Source organism: Sorex araneus, chromosome 2 (assembly GCF_027595985.1).
Source record: "Sorex araneus isolate mSorAra2 chromosome 2, mSorAra2.pri, whole genome shotgun sequence".
NCBI lineage: Eukaryota > Metazoa > Chordata > Mammalia > Eulipotyphla > Soricidae > Sorex > Sorex araneus.
The window spans coordinates 176790267-176812376 of NC_073303.1; the positions used below are offsets into that span (position 1 = coordinate 176790267).

Consider the following 22110-nt stretch of genomic DNA (forward strand, 5'->3'; position numbering starts at 1 on the left):
AAATTATGTATATCCAGTGATTTAATGCAAGAGTGGAATTCTAATAGATTGTATCTGTATCATATTGTATTTTAGGTTCCAGCAATTAAATAACAGAAAGGCACTTCAGAAAATATGTCTACAGCTCATTTGTTTTAGATAATAATCCATAATGCAATTAATTGCTGCAAGAAGATCACTAGTAATGATACGACTTGTAAAATTCATTTAGGATTTTATTGCTTTTTTTGCTGTTTAAATTGTGGAAAATCTCGGAAATAGTTAGCATTGTCTATTGTACAGTGTTTAAAAATAACAAAATTATGCTTTTCTCTTTCTGTTTGAGTTCTAAGACCCTATTTGTGGAAATAACTAACCTGTGATGAATAGAAATCTTGAAAGGTTCAAAATAAAAGACTTGAATTTTATTTGTTTTGAAGGGAGTCAAGGCCACAAAAAAGGGGCACGGACACCCAAAGTGCCCAAACAGGGGGGCCTGAACTGGGCAGACCTGCTCCCTCCGCCCCCAGCACACCCGCCCCCCCACAGCAACAGTGAGGAGTACAGCATGTCAGTAGATGAAAGGTAAGAGGGGTCAGAGAAGAGATGCAAGTGGAAGCACGGGGTTTCTTAACCTCAAATGACACAATGCTAAACTAGATCAAAAAAGGGAGACTCCTACTTCAAGGGTGTCACTGCATGTCTCTAAATAAAATAGAATTCATAGGTCTATAGGCTTTAATTTTTTTTTGAGGGGTGGGGCTCAAAGCTTACTTCTTAGGAGTTCTGCATGGCAGTTCTTGGGGTAGCATATCCCATACCAACGGGGGTCAGCGGCATGCAAGGCAAGCATCTTCTTTTCTTTTTTTTTCTCAACTGTAAGTACTTTTTTATTTTATTTATTTTTTTGAGGACTATTTTTTTTTTAATGAACCATCATGAGATACGGTTACAGACTTACAAACTTCCGTGCTTACGTTTCAGTCATACAATGATCGAGTACCCTTCCCTCCACTGGTTCCATTCTCCACCACCAATGTTCCCAGTACCCCTGCCCCCCACTCCCCACCTCTGTGGCAGACACATTCCCCTGTACTCTCTCTCTCTCCTTTTGGGTGTCACAGTTTGCATTAAGTTGTATTAAGCGGCCATCATGTTTGGTCCATAGGCTACTTTCAGCACTCATCTCTCATCCCGAGCGGGCTCTCCCAGCATCCTTTGCTTGGTGTTCCCTTCTCTATCTCAGCTGCCTTTTCCCCCAGCATGTGAGGCTGGCTTCCAAGTCATGGAGCAATCCTCCTAGGCCTTATCTCTACTATCGGTGGGTGGTTGCATGCAAGACAAGAGCCTTAATGCCTATAGTATCTCTCTGACCCTAAGGTCATTAGGCTGTGAATTCCTCTGCTGTACTACCAAAATAAAACACACATATATTTTTCTTTCTTTATTTTCTGCATACCTTGGAAGCGTCTCTTGGAACTGAAAAATCATGAATATCAGTTAGCAAAGACTGAGTGAGTTATTCATTGCTCCTGGAGGAAGTGCAGGGTTAGGTTTCTCCAAGTCTCCACTCACATTTCTGCTATCTCATCCATACATCACTTTATTTTGTGTGTTTTTGTTTCAGGATACTTTTTTTGAAAGTGCTGCTGGATCACTGTTATTGAATCCAGTGCCAAGTATACTATATGTTGTCTCTAAATAAAAGTCCTTTTATACACATTTTTAAGATACATTTTGGTTTTTCTGCACTAGTAGCATTAGACAGAAAAAAAAAATCACTGCATTTTTTTGCACTAGTAGGTTTAGACGGAACAAAATCACTGCACACAGTGTGCATGTGTGTTATTTTAAATAGGGAAATAAATTAAGTGGCTTTAGACAGAATCAAAGCACTGTACACAGTGTGTGCGAGTGTGTGTGTATGTGTATGTGTGTGTGTGATATTTTAAATAGGGACATCACTAAAATAAAGCAAATAATATTTTTTAAACTGAACCACATGGTACTGCATATAGAAAATATGAAACATGGAGGAAAAATTCTGCTTTATTTGACCTCAAAAAGGAACGTGTTTGGGGCTGGAGCGATAGCACAGCAGGTAGGGCGTTTGCCTTGCATGCGGCCAACCCGGGTTCGATTCCCAGCATCCCATATGGTCCCCCAAGCACCGCCAGGAGTAATATCTGAGTGCAAAGCCAAGAGTGACCCCTGTGCATTGCCAGGTGTGACCCAAAAAGCAAAAAAAAAAAAAAAAAAAAAGGAACGTGTTTTTCAGCTGAGTCAATTTCATTTATCTTTTTTGTATATGTTCATGGATGATCACCAGGAAAAGAGAAATCACGGATATTGACCATGAGGTTGCAAATAAATTTCAATGAGTAGGTTAGTTTAGAAATGTGGGACTGCAAATAAAAGTGATTCTATTTTGGGGCTGGAGAGATAGCACAGCGGGTAGGGCGTTTGCCTTGCACGCGGCCGACCCGGGTTCAAATCCCAGCATCCCATATGGTCCCCTGAGCACGGCCAGGGGTGATTCCTGAGTGCATAGCCAGGAGTAACCCCTGTGCATCGCCAGGTGTGACCCAAAAAGCAAAAAAAAAAAAAAAAAAAAGTGATTCTATTTTAATTTCTAGGCCTTTCTAATAATGTTTGTTGTGAGTAAGCTCATCTAGCTCGTATGAAATAAGTAGACACAATACTTTTTAAAAATCAGCACTGTTGCAAATGCATCTGTGCTTCAAAGGAAAGAAAGTTTGTAACCAGAATGGTATTTTCCTAGATGCTGACTTCAAGTTCTTGGCCTTGACACATGAGAGGTTATCATTCAAGAAAAGGGGGTTTGTGGGTGTTAGGAAAAACCCAGAGATCGGGACTCCTGAAAAAGTAGGAAAAATCCAGATTAAAGTGTTTGAGAAAGCTGGGAAGGCCAAGAGTCAGTCAGAATTTATATACATTTGAATGTATTTTTGAGGCATTTATATTTTATTTTCTGGACAATTAGAGAGCCATAAATCATTGCTTTGGCACAAATGAATGATCTGGGAGTGAAGTGCATTCTAGTAGTGATTTTAGAAGCAGTGTTAGGATGGAAAATAGGAAAGTGAAAGTAAATCGATCAATTAAAAGCTTATTTCAGTAGCATGGAGAACAGATTTGAAAATAAAATCTGTTTGGAGTATAAAGCCACAAGGAATCCCAAGAACTGCATTTTATGCCCCCAAACAAACATACAATACCGGGTCATAGAGTCCAAGTGATAATGCTAGACTGGAAAGCATGCTTTGCATTTAGGAAGCCTGGGTTTGATCCCCAGCACTGCTTTATGCCCTGAGCATTGCCTGGAGTTCAAGCTCAGAGTTCCTCAGGTACCGCTAGGTGTGGTGCAAAAAAACAAGAAAAGATAGAACAATTACAGAGAATTGTTAGAGATAGAGATGAGTTGAGGAAGAGTTTGATGAAGAAGAAGGAATCAAGGAAAACACAAAATTTCAAGGATGGATATTGAACAAATTACTATGTCATTTGCAGCTCTTAGAATACTAAAGCTCAATAGAAAAAATATATATATATAAATACATATATATTTAAAGTGTCAGAAAGGGAAATAGTAAAGCAAAATAAGATGCAGAGCAATCAGATTACATGGTGCAAAACAGATGGCGGGATCAGAGGGCAGTGATGAGAAAATAATTTTTGTACCATAATAAATCACTGCCATTGTGATAACATTCAATAACCATATGTCTTCGGGTAGGAGAAAAGGGAAGTACACTCTAGCAAAGGAGTATAGAGGACAAATAATTGGTTGTTTGGTTGTTTTATTATATTCTTCATGAACCATCGCAGTTACTTAATTTTGTGTCCAACTGATGAAGTAGTGATTTGTGAAAATTTCAGAGGAAAAGTTTGTAATATTGGACTTCATCTCCCATTGACCTCACTTTGAAAAGATTTTTGGGGAATCGTTTTTTACATAATTTATCACGACATCTTTGGGGCATCTGGAATATTACCTTTGATTCATCCTTTGGAGAGCTTGATGATTTGGAGGAATAAAATATATCAAACTCATTTGAGGAGTGTTAAGTTAAATTCTGCTTGGCAAACTTCTTGATTACAGAAGTTCCCTACTGTAGCACTGTCATCCCATTGTTCATCAGTTTGCTTGAGCAAGCACCAGGGACGTCTCCATTTTGTGACTTGTTGTTACTGTTTTTGGCATATCGAATCTGCCATGGGTAGCTTGCCAGGCTCTGCCATGCAGACGGGATACTCTCGGTCCTCCAAACCAACAATATATCCATGTAAATTGCAATCTCTAATGTTTGGGGAGGGGCATGTAGCTAATCATTTGTAAGAATCACTGCGTTTATAAATATGAAATTCTGGGCTGGAGCGATATCACAGTGGGTAGGGCATTTGCCTTCACACGGCCGACCCAGAGCGATAGCACAGCGGTAGGGTGGTCGCCTTTCACGCGGCCAACCCATGTTCGATTTCTCAGCCCCTCTTGGAGAGCCTGGCAAGCTACCGAGAGTATGGAGCCCGCCCGGCAGAGCCTGGCAAGCTACCTGTGCATATTGGATATGCCAAAAACAGTAACAATAAGTCTCTCAATGAGAGACGTTACTGGTGCCCAGTTGAACAAATCAATGAGCAACGGGATGACAGTGACAGTGACAGTCCCTCTCGGAGAGCCCGGCAAGCTAGAAAGGGTATCCCACCCTCACAGCAGAGCCTGGCAAGCTCCCCGTGGCGTATTCAGTATGCCAAAAACAGTAAAAAGTCCCACAATGGAGACGTTACTGGTGCCCTCTCGAGCAAATCGATGTGCAATGGGATGACAGTGCCATAGTGCTACAGGGAATGTGGCTCAGAAATCCCATATTTGAAAAAAACAACTCCAAGTTGACATCCCCTCACCAGAAGCATAGTTCATTTGACTTTACCTGGAATGAATTTACATGTCCTTCTCATCAGTTGTAGCTATGACCAAGAAATGCCATGTCCAGTGCCACCAGCAAGGATGTACTTGCAACAGGATGAACTAGAAGAAGAAGATGATGAAAGGGGCCCCACGCCACCTGTCCGGGGCGCGGCGTCTTCTCCAGCTGCCGTGTCTTACAGCCATCAGTCCACTGCCACGCTCACTCCCTCCCCACAGGAAGAGCTCCAGCCGATGTTGCAGGATTGTCCAGAGGAGATTGGCCACCTGCAGCACCAACCAGACAGGAGGTATGCTGTCCCCTCCCTTCTTTGTTGACAAATCAGATCGTTTCCGTTCCAGAGAGACATTTATCGAATGCTTGTACAGGCAGCAATTTTTTCGCTGACACACGAACCTTTCCAGAGCCCAGTATCATCCCACTCTAAGTCTTGGTCATTGACATATTGAGTAATATCTGTACCCAGCACGTTGGATTGATTCCAGTGAGTCTGTGGCCAAAAGGTAACGTGCATTAATATTCACGCCCTTATGATAATTGCATTCACAAACACATGGAGATTAGGTGCTAAATGTATGAGTTGCAATCTTGTCACTTTTTTTTTTGTTGATGACAAGTGTGCTTGTCATTGAGTTTTCCTTGTGTATGATAAAGTTATTTCTTTGACCAGTGGAAAACAATTTTCTTCTGTCTTTTGAAACTAAGTGCAGAGTAATTTGTATCCCTACAGCTGTCATGTTGCAGAATATCTTTTATTTTGTGTTGACCTCAGGTACCTTTATTTTGTTTCAGCGTTAAGTTGGCACCATTTTATCCCTTGTTGCTAAATAATTTGAATTTGTGGTTGTGCATGTTAGGCTTTTGTTTTTCGATATTTATAGTTAGCAATGGAAGCCAGTTCATTTTTGTCATAGGCAAATATAGCAAAAACTGCTGTCATTTCAACCAATTAAAAAGCCACTATATTGGGTCTGAAGTGACAGTCTAACAGTGTGGGCATGTGCATTGCAGGCAACTAATCCAGGTTTGATCCTCAGCATCGTAGATGGTCACCCAAGAACCAACAGGAGTAACCTCTGAGTGCAGAGCCAGAAGTAATGCCTGAGCATTGCCAGGTGTGACCCAAAAACTAAAAAATCCAAACAAAACTTACTGTATCATGTTAGCTCTCCTCTCATTGAGGATCTTGTTTATACTATTTTAATTTCTCTTGACATATATATAGCATATGTAATATATACAATGTCTATGGGCTGGAGCAATACCACAGAAGTAGGGTATTAGCCTTTCACGCGGCCGACCTATGTTCGATTCCTCCGTCCCTCTCGGAGAGCCTGGCAAGCTACCGAGAGTTTTGCGCCCACACAGCAGAGTCTGACAAGCTACCCATGGTGTATTGGATATGCCAAAAACAATAACAATAAGTCTTACAATGAGAGACGTTACTGGTGCCTGGTCGAACAAATCGATGAGCAACAGGATGACAGTGACAGTGACAATGTCTATATACCCATCTGAGTGTTTCCTGGATGTCCTTTCAGTACTCTTGAATTAGTAACAAATTCTGCTTTATATTGCCTGAATTTTGTAAACTGAACTAGAACTTGCAACCTTGTTAACTATTCTATGAATAGAGGATATTATCTAATTCAAAAAATAAACCCACTAAAATAAAGGAAGTAGTTAACCTTTTTATATGTGACAGGGGGGAAGTTGGATGGCCAGACATTTAACTTTAATAGTATTAACCTATGAAACTTCATGAGGATTGAAAGCAAATAAGTCATCTCTTCGCCCTATGAAGGTCACAGGCTATCACCGTAAGTCTCATTCAAAGCAAATGAGAGCCAATTAGAGGCTATTAGTTCTGAAATACCTAGACATTCTCTTTTAATTCTCAAAAATTACTTATTTCCTCACCATTCTTCTCAATATTATAAGTGGGGCCTAGTACCTTCTTCCTGGCATGCCAGCTTTTTGATTTCTTATGTCTTCTAGCAATAAAATATTAGTTTAACTTGATGTTCCAGCCTCATCCTCTCCATTCAACCCTTCATTCTCCTCACTGCTAACCTTAACCTTACTTTATTTTTTTTTATTTACTTTTCTTTACTTTTGTTTCCCCTTCTGTGTTTCATGCTCTCCTCTCTTTGGACTCTTTTGCTGCCTCTTCCTGGTGACTCCTCGGAGGGCTGGATTCTAGCTTACATTGTTTTACTTCCATCAGCCTACCGAAAGCAAACCTCCTGGTACTATAGCAGAAGACTTTTTAACTTCAGCTATCTGCGGTTGTGCCTGCTTTAAGCATAGTTAGATGGCTCAGATGACAGAATGTACATTAAGTATCTGTCATCCCATTGCTCATGGATTGCTCGAGTGGTCCTCAGTAACATCTCCTGTCACGTACCAGTGTAGCCCAATGGCATCTGCTCGCTCCAGGAACATAAAGAGCATGTTGTTGTTACTGTTTGGGGCATATTGAATACGTAGCAGGTATATAACAGATATTTTACTATTTCCACCCTTATGTCATCATTCCATCATTTGGTTTTACTGTTACATATATTCCAATGGCTGTCAAATTTAATTAGCCAATCAAGCCTTTTTTCCTGGGCACCACTATGATATTTTATGTGGGTATATTCTGTTGTCTTCAAAACAAGCACAAAAGCATTTGAATGAAAAAGAGAGGCTTTATTGGCAATGAAAATAGCTTATGCTGAGAAGGCTGGAGAACAACTACAAAGAGAGAGAGAGAGAGAGAGAGAGAGAGAGAGAGAGAGAGGAGGACGGTTTTATGCCCAGCAGAGATACAATGATGTAACAACTTACACATGTTCTAGTAGTTTTTCAGGAAATTCTTCCAAATTCATGAGGGAGAATGGAGAGCATGCGCAGTTGAGAAACATACAGTGAGCAGATGTTGCTTGTATATAAAATGGCAGAAAAATGTCACCAGGGGGATATTTTTTAGTACAAAAATGAAAACCAAGGAGGGTCAAGGACTCTGCCCCAGTCTCCACTGGCTGGTATTGTGTCTGTGTGTGTCGGGGGACTGAGGGCGGGATGGCACTCTTACACATCTTATACATCTTATACTCTTATACATCTTAAAGATGTTCTTAAAGTTCCCCATGGCCCATGCAGAGCCAGTAGAATGCAAAACTGCAGCTTCTCCTGGAGAGGTTATCATCACTTCCAAACTACAAACCTCAGAATAGTTTGTTTTAAATTCCCCTTAACGCCAGGGAACCCTTCTGAATTTTGGGGTGTGGAAGTAACAGGGTAAAGTTGCAAAAGCTATGACACTCCTAAGTTAAATTATTTTTTTGTTATTATACCTGATATCGCAGATTCCTTCATTATCCTCCATTGTTGAGTCAATTCAATTGCTAATCCTAATTTATTTACTAACAAAAATTGTTAAAGGTCCATAAAAGATAGCCAGGGGAATGAACAAAATCACAAGGAAGAAAACCTTTGTAATTTTCAATCAACTTAACTCTCCCACTGTGCAATTTCTCTGTTGTCTCCCTACCATTGCCAAATTAAATTATTCCCCAAGTACCTTTTGAATACTAACTCAACAATATCTCTGGACTTCGTTCTTTTGTTTCCGTTCAATAAAAGAACTGTGTCTCAGACCCTATCCCTTGAAATTCTGCCATTTCCTTGAACTGATCTCCACTTCTCTCTCTCTCTCTCCCTCTCTCTCTCTCTCTCTCTCTCTCTCTTTAATAAGGTAGGAGTACTGCTATTTATTCAGCCATTGATTAAGCTGATTGAATTGGGCATGAACTCCATGCCACTCCTCTTTTTTCTCCTTTTTATTCCACTCTCGCTTATGTTTCTTTAGCCACAAATCTGGTATGATTCTTTCCCATTTGGAGTCCAGTCCATCTATCCCAGTATCCAAGTTTCTCACAACCTTTTTTCTTTTTTTTCTTTTTTTTTTTTTACTTTCTGCTCCCCTCCTAGACCCTAAACACACCTCAGTTATCTGTTTCTAAGTTCAGTTTCAGTCCGAAGTCCGCACTGCATCCTCGTTGCAGAGGGCTGTACCATACAGAGCAGCAGGGGTCAGTCCTCGCTTGCCTGTTTGGGTCACACTGAAATCTGACTTGTCAGTCTTCAACTTGCACTCACCCCTCTACCTCCAGTTGTGTGGCCTGGCAAATAAAATACCCAAATCTGTTCTTTACTCTCCGTGCAGATCTGTCCATAGCCTTGCACGGGAATCTGTTTTTACGTGGCGTCAGCATTTGCTCTTGCTATCTGTGCCCTTGCTGGAAATTAAAGACGCTTGGAGGGCAGAGCTTCTTAGCTGCCTGGTTGAATTCCACAAAGCTTTCTTTAGTAAATATTTGATGAATGGAATCCGATACTAGCAGAGAATTCCTAGTTAACCTACCCAACTGCTAGCTTAAGGGCATCGTTACTGGTCTGAACTCAGTATTGATGTGTGTCAGTAGAAAATGCAGTGGGTGCTTGCACTTAAAATCCTATTTGACTAAAGTTAGCCTTTTGAAGGGAAGGTCTGACTTCAATCTTTAAAGGTGTGAAGAGTTTTATTTCCAATATTGTTGTTGAAAAAAATCCTGGCTACCAGTACAAGTGAATGCAATGCCATGGGGAATAAAAAGGAATTATTGCTCTGCTATGATGAAGGTATATACTAGGATACTTATAAAATTTGGAAACTACAGAGGGAAGCTACAAAAGAGCCAGTGATCAATGTTGTTTTAACTAGTCAGTGCTAAGACCTCAGCAAAGAGATTGTCAATCCCTTCATCTCTACTTAGTCTTGTGTCGTCTTGAATTTATGCTAAGCCAGTATTTTCTACACAATGTATTTTTCCATTCCACTTTTCCATTGAAATACCGCTGTTAAACAAACATGCATTGGCCATTCAGGTTGTGTCTACTTTTTAATATAATGAATGCAACGCTGTGATTCCCATCTCTAGTTAAATCTCTAAGCGAAGCCTCTTCTGAAACCCTTGACTTACTCAGCCGTCGGCCCTGTCCGTAGATGACGTATGTTTCTCATCATCCTGCCACTCCTCTAATGATGCACTCATTAGAGATAGATAGCTATTTCTCTACAGATTTCACTCTACAGCCACAGACGCATATATCCAAGTGCACGTTCCTGTAGATTTTTACTGCTTAAGTATCACTGAGTGATACACATATCTCCAGCCAGAAAGGCACTTTCCCACTTCCAGCAGCCATTTTCTCTTGCCTATATTACCGTAATGGTCCATAAGTGGTCTCGTTGCCTTTAGCCTCGCCCCTTCTTCAATCTAATCTCCCTGCCGCAGACTGCGCAGAGGCATTTTTCTAAAATGCAGCCATGATCAGGCCTCTCTGTTGCTTAAAATCCCCCAATGGCTTCCCATTTCCCTTAGAATAGGACAAGATTCTTTAATGTAGCAATCAAAGTCCTTTGTGATGTGACCCCCACAGGCCTTCCCATCCTGAGCCACCACCACTCCCCGCAGCACTACGCCCGGTGCCTTCACTCAAGTTTCCTCCGCTTCCTGGAATGAGCGGTGTTCTCGCCCTCCTCCAAGTCTTTGCCCATCTCATCCCATCTTCCTGGAATATCACTATCCCCTCTCTTTCCTTGAGTTAAAAATCTGTGTTTCCTTTGGGCTCCTCATTGCAATGTCAAGAGTTCGCAACAACAAGGAAAATACTTGAGATTATGCTCCATGGACATAAGCCATGAAGTTTAAGACAATTATAGGACAGTTTCAGTGATATGTAAAACAGAAAACGAAAGTAAATAAGCTGGCAAAATACAACAAACATACCTCGGTAATTGGAAATAATTATGTTACCCGAGCAAAGGAGAAAGAAAAGATTGGAAGGATGTAAAATGGGAGGCATTTGGAAAGAACTGGAACTTAGGGGTAGTTGCAGAAAGAAATGCATACATATAGAGTTGTTAAGCTGTTTTTTTTTAATATGTTACAGTGATGTAAACCAATGGCTAACTTAAAAAGGAACTACTTAGAACTGATTAAAAAATTATAAAGAAAGCAAAAAAAAATCATATACTCTTCAAAAATTTTTTATCCCTATTATTCCAATTTTGAAATAGGAACCAATTGTTGAACCCACAACACCCTCTGTGGCACTTTGCTAATACTGTACCACCATTGCATAGTTCATCGTTTCCTCCACTGGACTACAAATGTCTTTCCACTAGGAACAAGTCTATTTTACTCAGCTCATTGCAGTATTAGTTCTTAGTTCTCTCGGGTGTCTGCTGCCTCCAGTGCGCTGTGCCTATCTCCACAACCTTCGAGGCTCATTCTCAGGTTGTTTTGTTTGTTCATTTGTTTGTTTTCCATGTAGCACGAACTTCTCTTAGTAGTACTTCAGGGTTATGGCACCTCTCATGGCTGGCTTCTGTGAAGGCAAGAAGGGAAGGATGCCAGGTCATTTGAGAGTTCACTGAAGGGGCTGGAGTGATAGCACAGCGGATAAGACGTTTGCCTTGCACCTGGCCGACCCGGGATCGATTCCCAGCATCCCATATGGTCCCCTGAGCACCGACAGGGTTAATTCCTTAGTGTAGAGCCAGGAGTGACCTCTGTGCATCGCCAGGTGTGACCCAAAAAGAAAAAAACAAAAGAGTTCACTCAAAATGGGTCCTGCTGATTTCAGAAATGCAGAATGCAACTCCCTGTCTTGATGAGGCAGTAACAGATTCTCAGCAGGAAGAGCATTTGTGACAAAGATACAGTTGTGGACCTCTTTGCAAAATACTGTCTGCCACAGAGTAATATTTAGTTAGCATTATTAAGCACCTGTCTTTTAATAGAATCATTCCGTCTCTTAAAGTGTGAAGCATTCCCTCAACTCTTTGCTTGTGATTCCTTTAGTCTCAGAACCCAGCTAAGTCTCCATCTCCTTACTCGGTTCATAGTAAATGTTTAATGAAGTCCATGCTTCAATTTAATTTTCACACAGCAAGTAGAGGAGTAGGGTGTTTGCCTTGCACGCAGCCAACCCGGTTTGATTCCTCCATCGCTCTCGGAGAACCTGGCAAGCTACCCAGAGTATCATGCCCGCAAAGCAGAGCCTGGCAAGCTACCTGTGGCCTATTCAATATGCCAAAAACAATAACAAGTCTCACAATGGAAATGTTACTGGTGCCCACTTGAGCAAATCGATGAACAATGGGACAACAGTGCTACAGTGCTACTTTTATGTTTATATGTTAAAGGGACATGTATTATGTATTAATAATAATATATTTCTGCATATATTTATATATAAGGAATTGCTGAACAAATCCATTATAACCCTGTTATATATAATGAGATGAACTTCCATTATTGTGGATAATTATATCTCCATTCTAGTGACCACCATGGATCTTTGATTTTTTTTTTTTTTTTTGGCTTTTGGGCCACACTCAGCAGTGCTCAGGGCTTACTCCTGGTTGTGTAGTCAGGAGTCACTCTTAGCTGGCTTGCAGGACCACATGTGGTACCAGGGACTGAACTCAGGTTTGCCACAAGCAACCCAAATGCCCTACACACTGTACTATCTCTCCAGCCCCAGTCTTTGATTTTTGTCTAAAACAAGGTGGTCAACACTATAGGAATTTTCTCTTTTGTTTTCAAACAATAACTGTGGAAGCAATACAATGGAAAATAGTTAGATATATTGTTTTAAGAAGTAGTTGTTAATACTGAATTTTTACTCCATTTGCTATTTAGTAAAAACTGAAATAATCTTGAAAAGTGGAAGTAATTTCTGTGTCCTGAAATAGTACCTTTGCTTATCCTTTAACATGGAAAAATTGAATATGATATAGTTGAAAGGAAAAAAATATATAAGAAGTCAAAGGGAAAAAATCTTGTAAGTATACACACTATTAAAAATATAGCAATTTTGAGGAAAAAGAAATATAAGACTGTGCAGTTTTTCTCCTCCTTGTCTTCTGGTGAATGGTGAGTGGTAAACTACATCAAAATGTGTTTTTACAAGGACCCAAGCAATAGTACAGTGTGTAGGGCATTTGCCTTTACATGCGACTAACCCAGGTTCTATCCCAGCACCCCGAATCCCTTAAGCATCACCAGGAGTAACTCCTGAGTGCAAAGTTGGGAGTAACCCCTTAACATCACCAGGTGTGGTCCCCAAAAGAAAAAGGACAACAAAAGACCTGCTTTTGTAAATTCATAGCATCATTCCTTTCTTCTCTTGAACATGTTTATGAAGGCATGATTTTTGCAGGAGCCTAGGGTATTGTGATTCATGGTCATACACATGTTCATTATTTCACAAGACATTGAAACCCATCAGGAACAAAAATCTAGAGGGAAAGAATCCCGGGAGTTGAGGTTCACTTGTGATAAATCCCACTTGAGTGCAACATCTTAAATAGCTTTTTGTTATCAAATAGAATATATTGCATATTTCAAACTGTACATGTTTATCACACATTCCCTGGACTTGCCTTATTTACAGATGGTTTGAATAAATTTTCTGTCTGTCCTCAGTATTTGCACAGGGTGGTAGTAGTTAAAAACCAGCTCTTGTTTAACATGAAGATGTTCTGCTCTACAGAATGTGATTTATCCAATTACAACAATGCTGGCACCCTTTCCTAGTACAGGCGGCTTTCCTATAACCCTCTGTGGATGGCCAAAATAGTTGCTTTTGTGCTAAAAGGTCTTACATGTCTTTAAGGAGAAAAAATTCTTTCTTTCGGTATTTCGGATGTTTAGATGTACATTCTGACAAAGACTAAATTGACTTTTAAGCATGGTATTTCATTGAATTCCAAATTAAACAAAGGTTTTCCTTCAATGTCTTTAACACACCCATATTGAAGCAATTATCCATTTTAATCTCTTAAATAACTTCAGATTTGTCACATTCTTCTGTTTCTTTGAGTGCTACAAACACAGATGCATTAGAAACCACCCAGAGATTTTTTTAAAATTACATTAAATTAACTGTGAGCATACATAAATGTGTAATTATGTGTTTATATATGTATAACACACATATACACACACATAAATATTTCCTGGAAGAAAAATGTTATGACCAGGGAAATGAAATGTGACTTTTATCTCTATATTTAATTCCTCTGAATTTCTATCATTATCTTCACCTGTAAAATAATAATGAGAGAAATACTTGGAAAATTGTGGTAAGCATTGAGTGAGTTAACATTCTAGAATATATTTGGCTATAAACAGGTGCTCAATTCATGAGTTCATTATATTGTCTTAACAGTAATTCAGTGCTCTCCAACTATGTTAGTAAAAACACATTCATTGAAGTGTCTCAAGTCTTTTGGATAAAAAGCACTCTTAAGGGGGTCTGGAGAGATAATACAATGGGTAGGGTGTGTGCCTTACAGCTCCAATCCTCTGCATCCCCCATGGCCTCCACCAGGAGCCATGCCTGAGTGCAGAACCCTGAGCACCACCTCCTGGTGTAACTCAGAAACGAAACCCAAAGAGCATAGCTTTCTTCTTTCAACAACTCTCCTATCCTAAAGAGGGTGCTTCCTTTTGTACTTCTCTTTCCCTTTCTAGTTGACCCCTTGGTACTTGACTGTCTCCTTCTGGTTTTCTTTATAAGCGTCTCTTCATGTAAGACCCAGTCCTGTCCAGTTGAAACTCAGAAATCCTTTGCAAGTTGCATCTGTCTGGCTGTGGTGGTGTTGAGTCAAGGGACATGCTTTTAGTCACTTCCTTCCTCCTGCCTCCATGAGTATTCTCATAGGAACAAAGACAAGGAAGAAGGACCACCGCCCCCCCCCCCCAAAAAAAAAGGAAAAAAAGAAGCGTTCTTCTCCTTGATTATCTCCCTGAGATAGAATCAATACTCCTCTATCACATCTTGCCCTACAAGTGTCATAATGATGTGTGAGGGACTCTGCCACCAGTGGGGCCTGGTGATGAAGTCCTTCTTTCAGGACAGCATTTATAGAATTTCAGCAAAGCTAGACACATCTCCAAGTTTGTGGCACTTGTTATGTGTCTCTCCTTATCCACCCAAAGTATGGCTGAGACCAGATGACACCAGACCCTCAAAACCTGTTCAGATTGGCAGACTTGTGTAGCCTCTCCCTTTACTGCTCAGCAAAGTAGGATTTGGGGAGGTATTGGGCTGATCTTCCCAAATGTCATTCCCTAGTTATGTTAGCTTTTTAACCTTGTTTAGTGAGCATTTGGGATTCCTGAGAAGTTACTGGGTAAGCAGTCCTTCAAGTAAAATCACAACTTGTCTTCCCTTGTTTAGCCACTTTCCCAAATTAAGGGTTAATCTCTAGAGCTTCTGTTCCTTTGGGAATAACGTTTCACTCACAAATCTTGTTTGCTATCACTCCCAATGTGCTTAGTTCTCCATTTTATTTTATTGTTTTGTTTTTTTGTGTTTGTTTGTTTGTTTTTGCTCCAGCCCCTCTTGTGCTCAGGGCTAATTCCTGACTCTGTACTCAGGGATCACTCCTTGGCAGTGTTCAAAGGGCAATAGGTGGAGCTCGGAATTGAACCCCAGCTGGCCACATGCAAGACGATCATCATCTCCAATGACCTATATCTCTATCTATTGTAGTCATCAACTATAGCCAATGGTGCTCTATATCAGATTTCTTTTATCTAATATTATTTTTCAAGTACATGATGCAGTAGTTGAAACTATTTGTCAGTAACTGAATTTATTAATGACAGTCTGAATCTCTACTCTGTCTTCAGTTTTGGTTTATCTGTTGTGTCGTTTGTTTAAACACAATACTATTAATATTTCAGGAATTCAGGGTTGCTATGCCACACCCACCATCAGAGTATTAGCATTCCTTCACCAAAATCTCTAAGTGAAAGCAGTTCTATTGGCAGATGGTCTATTATCATTGGCCATCACTTATTCCTTCAGTATAGTATTCTACATTCCGCATGGCTGGAGCGATAGCACAGCTGGTAGGGTGTTTGCCTTGCACGCGGCCGAGCCAAGTTCAATTCCTTCATCCCTTTCAGAGAGCCTAGCAATCTACCAAGACTATTCCACTCGCACAGCAGAGCCTGGTAAGCTACCCATGGCATATTCAATATGCCAAAACCAGTAACAAGTCTCACAATGGAGACGTTACTGGTGCCCACCCAAGAAAACTATGAACAACGGGACAACAGTGCTACAGTGCAGTGCTACATTCCACATATTAGAGAGATCAGTTGGCATTTGTCCTCACTTTTACTCACTCAGCGTGGTGCTCTTTAGCCCCATCCAAGGTGTAGTGAACTGCAGAATTTCATCTGTTTCATAGTTGAGAATAATTCATGGTGGATGGTGTACCACAATTCTTATTTTACTCTTCTTTTCTTGGGCATTTAGCTTGTTTCCAGAGTTTGGCTATTATGAATAGTACTGCAATGAACAGTTTTTGTGCTCTTGGGGTAGATGTTAATAAGTTGAATAGCTGAGTCATATGAAGACTTGGTTCTTTTCCTTTTTTGTTTTTTGTTTGTTTCAGTTTGGGGGCCAAATCTGTGGTTCCTGGGGACTTTACCCAATTCAGTGCAAAAAAAAAGACTCTTTAAGCAGTGCTTAGCTTCTAGACTTTGTGGTGTAACAGTTACCACTGGGCCTTCTGCATGCCAACCATGGATTCAGTCTGTTAAGCCATCTCTTTGGGCATTTAGTAACTAATTCTAGGATCATCATCATCATCCCATTGATTGTCGAAGTTCGCGAGTGGTCTCAGTAACGTCTCCATTTGTCCTAGCCCTGAGATTTTAGAAGCCTCTCTCTACTTGTCCTTCCCAACAATGCCACATTGGAGACTCTTTCAGGGTCAGGAGAATGAGACAACATTGTTACTGGTTTTGGCATATGAATACACCATGGGGAGTTTATGAGGCTCTCCCATGTGGGCAGGAAACTCTCAGTAGCTTGCCAGGTTCTCCCAGGGGGAGAAGTAGGCTATAAGATGTAGCACGCCTGCAAAGCAGCCATGCGCTTCCGGGAGCTTGGTTTTAAGTCTCTGAATATTGGCCGTTGGTGGGATTACATAGAACCAGGGGCAGTCCCTGGGTGTGACCGCCTAGCTACTGGGAAATGGGAAATCTGGGAGGAAGAGGCCCAGTCCGGATCCAAGCAGGCTTGGAGGTCACAGCCTCGGGTCCCACACACCTGGGTTCCTCTGCTGGTACCTTCATGAATGAGACTTGTCCAGACGTGTGTAGAAGGGCCTTGAGCATGGCTGTGGCTAGGCTGCAGAGGTCTTCAGCCGCAGGAGCTCTGCTCTGGGAGGGGATGGAAACTGAAACCTGCCACCTCTGAGGGGCCCCAGGGAACACAGCCAGACACGCAGGCAAGAGACTCTCTGAGTCGCTCTCTTCCGGGAGCTTGGTTTTAAGTCTCTGGATGCTTGCCGTTGGTGGGATTACTGGGCACGAGGGGCAGTCTCTGGGTGTGACTGACTAGCTACTGGAAAATGGAAAATCTGGGTGGAAGAGGCCCAGTCCTAATCCAAGCAGGCTTGGATATGGCAAAAAAAGTCCCTAAGCTTTAGGAGGAGAGGTGGAATGATGGCAGAGACTAGAAAATACTTAATAACCTTTAGTAAATAATTCAGAGAGAAGAACTGCTCTTGACTTGCATAGTCTTTCTTCCTGGTAGAATAAAATCGGAAGCAGTTGTGTCATGCTGAATGTATTTCTTTATCCCTTGAAGCTCTACGCTCTGTCTTTAAAATGAATGAGTCCATTTTCTTAAAATGATAGGAGAGGCAATGAATAACATAATAACATAGCATATTGTTATAGTGATGGAGTAATATCTTTCGGGACTGATGTCTCTTGTTTTGGTAGTAATGAGCTACCAGTAATATCTGATACACTCTAGCAGAAGATATGTCTCAATGTCAAAATTACTGTGACTCCACTTTTTTTAGCTGAACGTAATCCAGATGACAAAACATGAAGACCTCTCTTAAACTTGAATCAAAATGCCATCTCCCTCCATCTAAAGTACCTTCCATTTTGGGATAAATACCTTACAACTTTTTTTTTTTTTTTTTTTTGCCTTTTGGGTCACACCTGGCGATGCTCAGGGGTTACTCCTGACTCTGCACTCAGGAATCACTCCTGGCGGTGCTCAGGGGAGCTATAGGGGATGCTGGGAATCCAACCTGGGTCGGCCGCATGCAAGGCAAGCGCCCTACCCGCTGTGCTATTGCTCCAGCCCCCAATACCTTACAACTTTAGATGGAACTTTTACACACTCTGATTTTGTTGCCCCCACCCCACCCGGAACAACTGAGCTCCAAGGAAGATCAAAGATCAAACCGGTGTGCTTGTGAATTCCTTGATTTCTTTCTCCCACCGCATCTTAAGTAATGAACTGAATTACGATGCCTGTTTTTCTGTCTTCCTGCAGACGGCAGCCTGTGAGCCCCCCGCCGCCGCCTCGGCCCGTTTCCCCGCCGCACACCTATGGCTACATTTCGGGGCCCCTGGTCTCAGATATGGATACGGATGCGCCCGAGGAGGAAGAAGACGAGGCTGACCTGGAAGTCGCCAAGATGCAGACCAGAAGGCTGCTGTTGCGCGGGCTGGAGCAGACCCCAGCCTCCAGCGTGGGAGACCTGGAGAGCTCAGTCACGGGATCCATGATCAATGGCTGGGGCTCGGCCTCCGAGGAGGACAACATTTCCAGCGGGCGCTCCAGCGTCAGTTCCTCCGACGGCTCCTTTTTCACCGATGCAGATTTTGCCCAGGCCGTGGCCGCCGCCGCCGAGTACGCGGGCCTGAAAGTAGCCAGGCGTCAAATGCAGGACGGTGCCGGTAAGTGAGCCGGGTTGCCACGCTGGGGAACGGGTCACTGATGCCCTCCTGGGCGCTTGTGAGTTCATAGCAGATGTGAAATGCAGCTCATAGTTTTTGTTCAGTCACACCCAGCCATGCTCGGGTTACTCTTGACTGTACTCAGGGATCATTTCTGGCAGTGCTCCAAGGGACCATAGGGGATGTCCAGGATCGAACCTGGGTTGTGTGCAGGCAAGGCAAATATCCGAACACAGATGTATTATCTCTCTGGCTCCATACATACTTATTTTTTTTTTTTTTTTTGCTGCTCCTTAAGGAAATCAAAGTGCAAGAAAGTGCCATAAGTTTATTTTCTTGAAAATACTTTTATAAACATTCTAATTTTTGTAAATTCAGTATAACTAATGCTGCCTGTGTTATCCTCATTTTGAACATTTTGAGATAAGATATCCATGCAGTGATGTGTTGGTGATACCTGAGTCTTATGTCTTATATAATGTTCTATATGCTGTAATATAATTTCAATGAAAAAAGAATACATACATATATATAATATATATGTTGCTTTTGAGGTCACACCCAGCGATGCACAGTGGTTACTCCTGGCTCTGCACCCAGAAATTACTCCTGGCGGTACTGGGGGCACCATATAGGATGCTGGGAATCGAACCCTGGCCGGCCACATGCAAGGCAAATGCCCTACCCACTGTGCTATCACTCCAGTCCCAATGAAAAATATTTTAAAATAAATGTGTACCTATGTGCATACATACATAATCGTCCTAGCAAATAAACATAGTTTCTTCAGGTATGCATAGTCGGTCGATGAGGTCTGTCCTCTAAGTTTTTGGTTTTTCTTTCCTGAAGATGAAAAAGCGTGACAGGAGAGACAGGAGGGCTTATAATGTGCCTGGCACTTACCCTACCTGAGTTGGATCCCTTGGACCCAGTGCAGTTTCCTGAGCATCACCAGGAGTGATCCCTGAGTACCTCGGGTGTGGCCAAAACAAAGATTTCAAAAGTCACCGAAGTTAGATGTTGGTAGTTCTTTTATCTGAGTTAGTTAGAAATTATTGAAAAACAAATACATATCCAATTGTAGGGGCACCCAAGCTTTAGAAAAGGAACTGTTTTCTTAATCCCTCTTCACCTCCTTAAAATTAATTCTACTCCTGCCTTTCAATTAGAATATGAATTTAGAAAATAATAAAGATGTTTGTAATATACATTATTTTCAAGCCTGAGTCTTCCAAATTACAGTAAACATTTATCATTTTAGTAATTTGTAGGGCCAATTTTCTTTTCAGTTTTCACTTTCCCTATTTCATTTTTAGCTGCCTGATTTTAATTATCATATATCCATACATTTTAACCAACTTTTACTTATATCCCACTCTCAGCCCTATGTAGAAAGGAACCTGTGTGCTGTCTGTGCTTTCAACTTTGAGTGGTAATGGTAATGTAGCCCAGACAGATGACTTTTAATGATGCACATCTAAAACTTCTATGTTAAATGCAGTATTAGTTCAGTAACAATTCTATTAAAGGTAAATAGTGTAAGAAAAAAGTGTTGAGCCACGTATGTCATTTACATATATATGTGATATAAATACACATATAAATATTCACAGACACATTGAGTTTGTATTTTTGGTAACCAAGAAGAATACAAACAGCAGTATTAAATAGTATAGTTCAGCAAGAAAACTATACACTTCAGAGGAAGATTATCATAGCAAAGGAATCATTGCTATCTTATTATTTTGTTGTTCTTAGTTTAATAACTGTCTCAGTAGTTTTGCAAGTTATCTTTGGTTATTGGTCACTTAATTTTTTATTTAATTGAGTCACTGTGAGATAGTCCATTACAAATATGTCCATGATTGGATTTCAGTCATACAGTGTTTTAACACCCATTCCTCTACAAGTGTACATTTCTCCTTTCCCAGTACCAATGTCCCCAGTTTCCCTCCTGCCCCGCCCCCTTATCCCACCACGGCAGGAACTTCTCTCTCTCTCTCTCTCTCTCTCTCTCTCTCTCTCTCTCTCTCTCTCTCTCTCTCTCTGTCTCTCTGTCTCTCTCTCTCTCTATCTATCTATCTCTCTCTCACATACACACACCTGCCCCACTCTCTCTGTTTCTCTCTCTCCTTCTGGGCATTGTGGCTTGCGATAAAGATACTGAAAGGTTATCAATATCTTTACCTACTTTCAATACTCAGTTCTTATCCAGCTGGTCACTATTTTGTATCAGTATGGAAGCTATTCAGAGAAAATTCAAGTAAACAAATATTTTTCCCCATGTTATCAAGAATGGGTTGCAGACAAAACAGTAATGTTTTTAAACCTATTGTTATGCAAGGTACATTTACTTCAGTCAGGTCTGTATCTTAGGAAATTCAACCAGATTTGCTTTTCTTCCCCCACCCCACCAGTAGCTGCTGAATGCAATAAAATATCTTTCTCAGTAAAATGTATCTGACTATATGTATATATATGTATATATATATACATATACTTATTTTTTTTATTCCTGATACACACACACACACATATATGTAAGTGAAATTAAGCATCTCTAACTACTGCTTTCAGATTGCATTAGGGTATGTTTCAGTTCATTAAATCAAGGAAACATAGAAATAATGTTGAAAATTCTTCTGTAAACGACCTTATGCCTCAGGGTCCATGAGCGGTGGATGGCCTTGCACAGTAGAATGAATAATGGATTCAGTCACAGACCTAATTCTCTCTTTTCATGGATATGTAATCTTAATTATAATAGTCTCCATCATAAGGCTAAAGAGACTTTGGTTTAATATTTTATTGTATTGTTATTTAGTGGCACTTCTGGCTTTCGTTTGGCTCACAGTTATAATGAACTGAATATGCATTGGCCTCTGCCTATTAAAAACATTCTGTTCAAGAAAGGGCGCTGCTTATCATATAACTTAAAGTTAACATGAATGGATAATCCCATTACGTTGCTTCTCATTTTGCTGCGTTAATGTCTATTATTTAATATGCTTCAGTTAGCCTCTTTATGTGTGTTGGTTTCACTGTATGTGACTTCTGTTCACAGTCAAAAAGATACGATGTCTAAGTATGTTTGAAGTTTTTTATCTTGCTTCCCTCTCACCATGAATCCCAGTCCATGGGGTTCACTGTAATACATAGAGAGAGGGTTGAACTTGCCACTGGCCTTCAACTTTTTTTGCAGACACTTTAACTTTCTGTTTTGTTTGGTGGCCACACCCACTGGGCTCCGGGCAATTCCTGGTGTTGTGCTCAGGAGTCACTCCTGATGGGACACCAGGGATTTTATGCAGTGCTAAGGATTAAAGCCAGGTCTGCTGTGTATAAATCAAGTGCCT

General features: G+C 41.0%; 1 protein-coding gene across 3 annotated transcripts in view; it reads left to right on the plus strand.

Annotated features, from left to right (window-relative positions):
* The window catches only part of ROBO1 (roundabout guidance receptor 1), a 1139823-nt gene that overhangs the window by 1097306 nt on the left and 20407 nt on the right, over positions 1-22110 (plus strand). For all 3 annotated transcript variants that reach the window (XM_055125437.1, XM_055125438.1, XM_055125439.1), the window contains 3 exons: positions 420-564; positions 4963-5217; positions 18348-18754. In XM_055125437.1, coding sequence (XP_054981412.1) covers positions 420-564; positions 4963-5217; positions 18348-18754 — 807 coding nt within the window. The remainder of the gene's footprint in view (positions 1-419; positions 565-4962; positions 5218-18347; positions 18755-22110) is intronic.